Here is a 10,072-nt window from a genome sequence, read left to right on the forward strand (position 1 = left end):
GTGTGTGTGTGTGTGTGTGTGTGTGTGTGTGTGTGTGTGTGTGTGTGTGTGTGTGTGTCTTTAAAATAACCTAGTTTAGAAGTAACAGTAAGCATGTTTAGCCACTTTGACCTCTTGATCACCTGTAAAACGTTTTCCTGTAGCTCTGAAGTCATGAGTTGCTGGTTGGCAGACTTCATGGGTGCAGCAAACCACTGACATCTGTCTCTGTCTTCCACCTGGATGCACTCCAGCCACGTGCAGTCTCTGTCAGCAGCCGTGTGTGCACAAATCACACATCACTGTTTTACGATCAATTGTTTGTTTTTCACCCAGCAGCTTTGTGGAGTGGAACAAATTCAGTTATTCCACTTGTGTTCACTCACAGCTTATACAAAGAGAAGAACAGGATTTGTTGCGTGCTGAGTAAACATTGATGCTTTCTGTCATTCATGAGACTGAGTCAAAAGGTACAGTGGGTGAACTTCATGTACTGAGTGACTATGATGAACCAGATGTGTATTTCATGTCATAAACATCTGAGTTTCATTGTGTTCAAATCTGAGTTGTGATTGCAGAACTGGTTGTGAAGTTTTTTCCTTTTAGTGTGTGTCTGCAGGTGTGTGTGTGTAGTCTTTATTCTGGTATCAACAAACTTAAGGGTCAAAGAGAGTTGCAGTAAAAAAGAGAGGAAGTAACATTGTGTTATAAGAAGAAGCCTTGCACACTTACTAAAAAATAAAAAGTCAACAAAAAAATCATCTTTTTAATTCCTTGTTGTTCAATCATCCAAAAGGGTCCATTTCAATTGAACTTCAACAACTTCTTGGGACATGAAGCAACATTTTTATGTTTCTGCAGCTAGTGTCTACACCCAACAGACATGGTGTGAGAGGCAGGGTACACTTTAGGACCATCACACAGAGACAAACAGCCATTCACAATGTTTTTTTTTTATCTGTCAGAAGAAGCCTGAGAACCTGGAGTAAACCCACACGTGTACAGGGTAAACATGTAAACTCCACACAGAAAGGACTGAGAGGTGATTCTGCAAACTTCTACTAACCACGGTGCCACCATGAAACAAACGAGAAGGCAGCAAAACTGCAGAAAAGTGTTTGGATCAAGTAAGTACAACTGTATCTGAGGCTGACAGACAATCTGAGGAGATTTTGATGAATTATTAGAATTTCAACTCTAATAATATTGAATAAGGATGCACGATATATCGGTATTGATATCAGTATCGGCCATTATTGGCAATTCTTTAGAATATCAGTATCGGTCCAATATGTAAAACTGGACCGATATTAATGTCAGTCAGTATTTAATACAGCTGGCAAAATAAATTGTTAAAATAGTTATGATGTGCTTCTGTTTTTTTTAATTCAGGAGATTATAAAAAATCCTTCATTTTATGGAAAGACCCTCTTGATTCAAGAGAAAACTCCAGTTTTTTAAAATGGCTGCTTATCAATTAATTGTTGGTCAATCTATAAGATAAATCAACTTCAGATTAATTCATTAATCAATAACTTGCATCCCTAATTTATACAGGAATGAAATGAATTTTTACCTACTCATATTCATGTAATTAAGCGTTTTAAGGATTTGACCGATTAATAGATTAATCGAAAAAATAATTGACAGATTGATCGATTATGAAAATAATCATTAGTTGCAGCCCTAGTTCTGTGGTTGAAAAAAACATCATGCATTCACCAAAACTGCAAAACAACCTTGGCATTTTAAAATCCACCACCTTGTCTGGACACAGTTAGAAAAATGATCAACTAACTACACCTGATAAAAGCAAATAAGAAAAATAAACTTTCAAAATTTATAAGTTCAAAAAACAAACATTGACCTTTTTTACGCAAAGCTGTAAAATAATGTAGGCATACTGAGGACTGACTGTAATAAGGCCAACAATTACAGGAAAAATCTGAGTTCACCTGATTAAATGAAACTGTAATGCTTTTTTAGAGAAAAACAGGTAATTAACTTTATTTTCAATGGTGGGAAATTTATAAGTAGGGATGCACAATATATCAGCATTCATATCAGTATTGGCTGATATTGGTCATTTTTTTAGAATATTGGTATCGGTCTGATATGTAAAACTGGGCCGATATTAACATCTGATATTGATTTCCCACTTTTATCTTTGTGTTTCTGTTTTGGGAGAGGAGATGGTTGTTTGAGCAGCATCTGTTTGATCATAATAGTGATATTGATGCTGTGTAACCAGGAATAACTGAAGTAGAGTCATGTCAGAGGTCTGGTAGTTTATTTATGGTATCAAAAAAAGACCCAAGTGTGTTTGTGTGTATATGTATAATATAATTTGTCTGTTTGTGTAATATTGGTAAATATCAGTTATCAGCCATAACAGCAATAATTATATCGGATATCGATATTGGCTGAAATTTTCATATCAGTGCGTCCCTAATATTGAATATGTTGTTCAAAGACTCTTTCACAGCAACTTACAGTCAAGCCAACAAAAAATATGAAACACTTATTATTAAAATACTTAGTTAAAAACTGTAATTTCCCCTCGGGATCAATAAAGCATTCTCATTCTGATTATAAAGTAAAATTATAAATTTAATTCATCATTACAAACTTGCAGCAGCAGCAATGATTGTTTGTTTTTGGAGTTGTTTATCGTCCAATAAATACAAAAAATGTAACTTCATATTAACATTTTTTTTTGTTTTTTAAACAAGCTTTTATTGGAAACTCAGTAACATTATTTCCTAACATTCCTGCCAGCTTGCATGCAAAGTTTTGAACAAAACTCTCGTGTGTGTTAGTTATTGCTCAGAGTGTGTGTTGGAGATGACTCCAGCTACTGCCACACCAAATTTTACCTCAGTATCTATAAAATAGTCTGTGTTATAACAAGTTTTTAATGTTCACAAATGTTGATTAGCTTTGGCAGCCGTCATGAATTGGGTTGACTAATGTGTACATCCAATAACAACTTTCTGAGAGTTAAATTAAAACCTACCTAGTGGTTCATGAGATATTTTGCTAACAGGTAACTGCAACAGTTAAGGCCAAAGTTTTAAACAACGATGTGACATGCTCTGTTTGTACTTAAGTGTATTTAAGAGGAACTGTCTGACTATAATGAGGTTAAAGAGAAAATTAAGCCCACAGAGGCATGAGGGCCTTTGGTAAGTTCACCTTGGGTCCAGGTAATCATCTTTTTGTGGCCTCAAGGTGACAAAAAGAGCAAAAGAAAAAACGTCCAATAACAGTATTCCCCCAGGGTGGTTGTGAGCAGCAGGTCTGAGAGAAAAAGCAGCTTAACAAACGACTTCTTGGCACAGGTTTGGGAAGGACAGCGTTAATGCTGAGCTGACAGGATGATGGAGGAGCAGGCCAGTGTTTCCTAACATCTCATTCTGTTACTCACCTCAGGCTAAAGTTTTACCAACAGACGGCTTGAAATCCTTCCTTATTTCTGCTTTTCACACTTTAGAGCTTCAGACAATATTCTCCTCTCATCATGATGTCTCAGCTTGTGGGCAGCTTCTTTTAAACCATGTTTACATTTCCTGATTGAAACGTGAAGCGCTTTGGAGTCCGTGATAAAGCTCTATATAGGTTCAAGCCATTTACCATTAAAAATTAAGGGAAGTTAATGCTAACTGCTAAGCTGACTGTCTCTCAGTTGTTTTCTGTTGATTTAATTTGATGGGTGGGATAGTTTGTGACGAACCGGCCAATCCAAACCAAAGTCATGATACTCCCAGTTTATCCCTTTCAGAATAAAAACATTTCTTTGATCAGGTTTGTATTTTTATAAATATCATTTGCATGAATAAATAAAGGTAAAATAATAGTGATAAAAATAAATAAATTAAAAATAAATAAATAAAATAAATAAATAATAAATAAAACCTGACAAAAAAAATCCAAAAAAGGCATTATTTATTAACAGCACCAACAGCTCAGTCGGTAATTAAAAATGCAGCCTTGATTGTGTGTCCCAAATTTTTAAATAAATAAAACAAACTGAATTTACACAGACATCACAACGCTACAAATATTATTATAAATAGAAGGATGTGGGATTTCTGTAGTTTACAATGAGATTGTTTTGTCTTTAAATAGAAAAGGTAATTTATAGCAATATGAACACGAGTAAGAAATAAATACCTGCTGTTCTCCTAACATGCCAAACTGGATGTTTCTCAGAAGTAATATTTACACATCGGCCATTATAAACATTAAAATACAGTGGTCAGTCTAATAATTTATAGACTGGTTTTTAAATAAGAACAGTTTGGTAGTTCACTAAAAGCACATCACAAAAACTAAATTTTCTTAATGTCCCTTTTTTAAAAGTAGCATTGATTCATTTCAGCTGGATGTGGAAAAAACATGTTTCAGCCTGAGGTGGGCTTGTGGAGGTCAGTCTATTGTCCAGTAGTTTCTATGATCCAAATATTGATGATTTCTCAATGACCTTTTGTTTTCTGCTGGCCCCAGTTCGTGCTCACTGTTCAGGGTCTGAAGGAAAAAAGAAAAGGGGGTCCAAACAGTAATAATGGGGTCTCAGGAAGCAAAGTAGGAGGTCTGCATGGAGTAAAGGCTGTCGATGGGGTTTCCTGTTCGTGCCTGAAGCAAGTCTGGAGTTGACACGAAGCAGTCGCTGAAACTTGTATGAGAGGCGTCACTGTCCATGTCATAGATGATAGAATCCATTTCTAATGATGGGAAAGACAAGAGCAGAACATCAACACATGTAGATGCACAAAACATTTAGAATCCCAATGTAGAAAAACACTTTATTATTGGAAATAACTATTTCAAATAGTAAAACTAAATAACAAAAATCCTCACCAGTAGATTTGAACCAATTAAACTTCACTGCTTTCACTTGGACAAATGTTTTGACAGTTTTGAAGAAAAAAAAATTCTGTTTATCACTGATTTTAATGCACCACTCTTAGGGTGTAATTTGCGTACTTATCTATTTTTATGATTAAACAGTAAGTGACATGTCACTGTCAACTCAAATTGTACTCTCCTCACTGCAAAAACTGTCCATCTTACCAAGTTTTAAAACCTTACATCAGCCAAAAAGTCTTTTTGATCTTGTTTTGAGACTGATTTACTAAATAAGAACGGATTGTGTAAGAATAATAATCTTGATTTCAGAATGTGTAAGATTATTTGTCTTGTTAGTCTAGAAATTTGACTCAAATTAAGTCAAAAATTTCTGCCAATGGAGTAAGAAAATTTTACTTGGTAAGATTCTTGAAATACTTGATTTGACTCAGTTTTTTCTTATTTCAAGAATCTTACCAAGTAAAATTTTCTTACTCCACTGGCAGAAACGTTTGACTTAATTTGAGTCAAATTTTCAAACTAACAAGACAAATAATCTGACAAATTCTGAAAACAAGATTATTATTCTTACACAATCAGTTCTTGTTTAGTAAATCAGTCTCAAAATAAGATCAAAAAGACTTTTTGGCTGATATAAGATTTTAAAACTTGGTAAGATGGACAGTTTTTGCAGTGCTTGATGCATTAGTTAATACATGCCTTAACCACGCACAACACATAACTTTTTTTTCCCACTATAATCAGAAGTGTTGTTACAGAGCCGGGCTTTTCCATAGGGAGTTCTGCCACAGATCAGATGTGATGCAGGAAAAGGGGCTGGGCTCATCAACAAGGTGTTATAACGTGCTTGCTTCCTGAATTCGGAGCCATTTGCAGAGATAATAAATTGTCTGTTGAAGGCCTAACCAGCTGGTTTGTATGTGTTTCTTGCTTATGCACAACAGTCAAGTCTTAATTCTGTATTTGTTCCCTTGTCCTCTACATATATTGGAGAAACTGAACACATTATTATTTTACAGTTATCTCCTTGCAAATATTAGTTTTATAATATTATGGTGATAACATTTGGGAGGCATCCAAAATGACTAGATAAAATTTAAATATTTGATTGCTGCCTCTAAATAAGAACAGACCATAGAGGTCTACTGTATATTGAAGTCTTGAACACACGACTGTGTGATCTACTGGCAGCGCTAAGAAAAATGGGCAACAGTATGGGTTTACAGTGTTACTGTACATACTAACAAAATAGTGAACAATACGAGATGATTTTTATAAAAAAAATTGTAAAAACTATTAATGATTGTATTAACAAAAATACCACTAATAAATTGGATTGTGTATCAGCTATCTAATGTACATAAAAACATCAGCAAGCTGTGTGTGTTGGATTTAACAATAGAAAAGAAACAGGAAAATATTTCATTTCACAAGTAAACAGATTGAATCTTATTTATCTCAACATGGATGTGATCTGACCAGATCTGAAGCTAATAAGGTAATAATTTAAGATTAAAATAAGTTTATAAATCTGGTGTAATTACTGATATTTATGTAACACATGTTGTTATACAGAGTGTAGAACTATGTTGAGTCAGGCTACAATTTAACACAAATTTTAAATATTACAAGCTGATTTATCCTCTGATTTAGGTAATATTTACACAGTTTAAAATAATATTATACTGTATATTTAGCTGTTTTTAGTTTTCTATTTGACAAACCTGATTTGTTGAGAAGATTACTCTAATATCAAACAAGTTTTATTTTATAACCAGATATGAGGAGAATATTTTCTAAGTGTCGACTGGTAAATATTTATTATTATTTATGACAAATAGAAATAATACTTTATTAGCTGAAGTCATTATTTTTCAACTAGCTAAATGTTGAAGTGACTGACAGACCTCAGGTCTGGATTAGATCATTATTACTTAGAAATTTAAATTTTTTATTGTATATATATACGTATATATGCTGTTTTACATAATTATTGAATGTAATGAACAGCATTAAATAATTTAGCATTTAGTAAAATATTACAGATAATGTGTGACACAGATCTAGTTGGGCTTGCTGAGGGCTGTGAGGTAACGCCCTGTATGGTCACTATTTCTGCTCCTTGTCACAGATGCTAACAGTGATACAGATAAGTGGGGCTCAGTCTAGTGTTTTTTAACTCTATGGAACAGACACATTCCACTGATGATCCAGTTCTGCAACTGATTTGCAAAACTTTTGGACAAATCTCTTGTATTTGATCACTTTAGAGTCTCCAGTCAGTAATATGGAACAAAAAAAATCAGTCAAATGCAAAACAAGCTTAAAGAAATAATCCATCAATACGGAACAGATCCAGTTGTGCGTGATGCTAACCGAACGGGTTCATGTGGTCTCCAGGCATCTGTGGCGGGGTGAGGCCCTGCTGGAAGGGGTCAGTGCTGTAGCTGTGGTGCTCCATGGTCATCATCTGCTGACCTGGAGGAAGAGGCCCTGAGTAGGAACTGAGCAGACCCTCCATACAGCCAGGTACCACCTCTGTAGAAGTGAGAGGCAAAAAGTGAAAACAGGTTCCTCCACCTGTGTACTGTACAACAGAATCATCTTTTGTCCCTCAGAAATATCCACTCATTTACATAAACTTAGCACAAAAAGTAAAGAAATTTGTCTTTGGAAGATCAATTCTTTATTGTATCAAAGCTTCTTGGCAATTAAATGGTGCTGCATTTGTAAGGAACATGCATTTGTGAAAAAAATTGCCAAGTCTTTTTTTTGCCAAACAGCTTATTTTGCTGTTGCTCATGTCACTTGTTTTAAGCTTCTGGTTCTCCCCAAATGCAACCAGTCAGGTGCCTGATGTAAGATTTATTATACCAGAGAGCATTGTTAACAAAGAAATAATCTAACACACACAAAATTCCTTACATTTTGTGTGAAGTTTACATGTGACAGAAAATTTTACTCACATCCACCAGGTTTGTGCAGAAGTGCCGGACTTGGTAGCATGTTACAGTCATTTAACTATCTTTTAGTGGGCTGTTAATGAATATTGCTTCATTTTTGTATAATATCTTAGATGTTAAAAAATTGCTGTCTTCTTTCTTTGTATTATGCAACATTACAAAGTTTTTTCAATTTAGGTTTAGCCTACATTCATTTTTCTTGCATTGTAGATGGGAGAGTCAAAGCACTGCTAAAAATCTTTAGCAGAATTTTAGTATGGTAGACCTCCTGAAGAGCTCTCACAATTATACCTCAATTAAATCTGGCACTCATATCACGTGGTTCCATCCAAGATCAGGTTTGAAGAATGAAAAGCTATTCATAGCACGAGATTAAATGTCTCCTATATTTTATTCAGTTACCGTATTTATTCATGTATAATACGAACCCCCCTTTTTGAGCTTAAAAAACATAAAATAWTTAATCCTCAAACTACCTCCGATTTCATACAGACTTCAAGATTTTTCATCCTTTGCAGTCTTTATACATATCAGTAAAATGATCATTGGACTGTTCATTTTATTTTAACAACATATGTACTAAAAGGTATTTTGACAACAAMTAYACAGTATATCAGCTGTAGCAGCATCATATGAATKCTGGCATTTTACACATAGTCCACCAGGAGGCGCCAACACAAAAGTCAGAGACTTCACATGAGATTTGGCCCATCTTGTGGGGGAAAAGCAGATTACTTCCTACTCACGAGCGCCCCCCTCTGGTGGGGAAACATTTTTTCAGGGATACAAACTTTTTCAGAACACCTGTAGACGCAGCCATTACAGATTAACGTGTTTGTTGTTGTTCGAGGAGCGGCTCAGTCACACGCTAATGTTATTAGTTCATTATCATTACTGAGGTGCAGGAATACTTTCCCCCCTTTTTTTCACATCATGTCGCCTGCTTGGATCTGTTATTATCTCACTCTGAAGCACGGAGGAGTGTCAGAGGTAAGCTCGCTTCAACTGCTTTTAATGATGCAGTCTCATTTCCGGACTCAGGCATTTTGCTGATATTTCAGTTAAAATACATAAGTAAAAATATTTATCTGAGTATAGTACTAACTCCCAACTTTATGGATGATTTTATGGATTTAATTTTACCTATTATACTTGAATAAATATGGTAATTTCATAGCTTTCATAAAAAAGAAAAAGAAGTTGGTGACATAAATGATTAAATTTACTGTCTGCAATGAGCTCAGGCTTTCATCTTTTTCCAGCTCATAACGTGTCAGATAAAGTTGCTCATTTTCGTCTTTCAGTAAATAATAATGTCCCTGAATGTGTTTGATTCCTGGTTCAAATTAAAAGTATGGAAATACATAAAAAGGACATTTTGCTTTGTAACACTGAGCCCAGAGAGATGTAAAGCAAAATGTCACACCCATAATTTTTATTCAAACAGTATCTTATAGAAAACATACAATAAATCTCCAGACTGAATGGTTGTCTGATCTTGAGGATCACCCAACATCCATGTGGCTCCAGCTTGATCTAAACAATTCAACTTCAAACAATCCCCATTTGCTGGTTTGCTCTGCTCATTTGGTTATCGGCAGCAGCTTCCGCTATAATAAACCCTGCTTCACTGCCAATATTGACACTCTGGAAGTCCCTGAGCAGATACGGGCTGCACTTGCCAAAGCAGCGACGACACTTATCTAAACTGTCTGCTCATATCCGCTGAGAGATCACAGAGGCAATAAGCCCACCAGCCATGAGGAGCTGTGCCACACAGAGAATTGTGGCTCCTCATTTTACAGCTCTGTTGTCGGAAAAACTCATATTTACCAGCAGTGATGCAACTCTGGCTTCAGAACACGGGACGCATTTTAAAGCTGACAAAACTGGGAGTGTTTGCTGAGCGACTGCACGCTGTTTATTGTTCCTGTAATAAATGTAATATTTCAAGCTGTTTCTTCAAACAATTCATCAATGACTCAGCTCTCCCTAATCAGTGTCCTTTCAGTTATAATGAACATGTTCTGTTCCACGAGTACTTTTCCTTTGGTCATGAGAAGTATTACAGTACATATGAATAATAATATATCCTTACCTTGTCTGAGCCTTTGACTGTTGTGTTGCTCCTGCTGCTGCTGCTGTCTGCGAGCTAACTTCTTCATCTGTAAAAGAAATAAACCAGAGGAACTTTATGCTTGAAGAAAACACACACATACACACACACACACACACACACACACACACACACACACACACAC

The 10,072-nt window shown here is 35.4% G+C and overlaps 1 protein-coding gene across 2 annotated transcripts in view; it reads right to left on the reverse strand.

Moving 5' to 3' along the window:
• Positions 1-3,899: 3,899 nt before the first annotated feature.
• Positions 3,900-10,072, reverse strand: part of LOC106522213 (LIM/homeobox protein LMX-1.2) — a 42,594-nt gene continuing 36,421 nt past the window's right edge. For both annotated transcript variants that reach the window (XM_014015133.1, XM_014015135.1), the window contains 3 exons: positions 9,910-9,976; positions 7,225-7,386; positions 3,900-4,703 (listed from right to left, as the gene is read on the reverse strand). In XM_014015133.1, the coding sequence (XP_013870587.1) occupies positions 4,552-4,703; positions 7,225-7,386; positions 9,910-9,976 (381 nt within the window). In that variant the 3' untranslated portion in view covers positions 3,900-4,551. The remainder of the gene's footprint in view (positions 4,704-7,224; positions 7,387-9,909; positions 9,977-10,072) is intronic.

The sequence above is a fragment of the Austrofundulus limnaeus genome, unplaced genomic scaffold (genome assembly GCF_001266775.1).
Source record: "Austrofundulus limnaeus strain Quisiro unplaced genomic scaffold, Austrofundulus_limnaeus-1.0 Scaffold123, whole genome shotgun sequence".
Taxonomy (NCBI): Eukaryota; Metazoa; Chordata; class Actinopteri; order Cyprinodontiformes; family Rivulidae; genus Austrofundulus; species Austrofundulus limnaeus.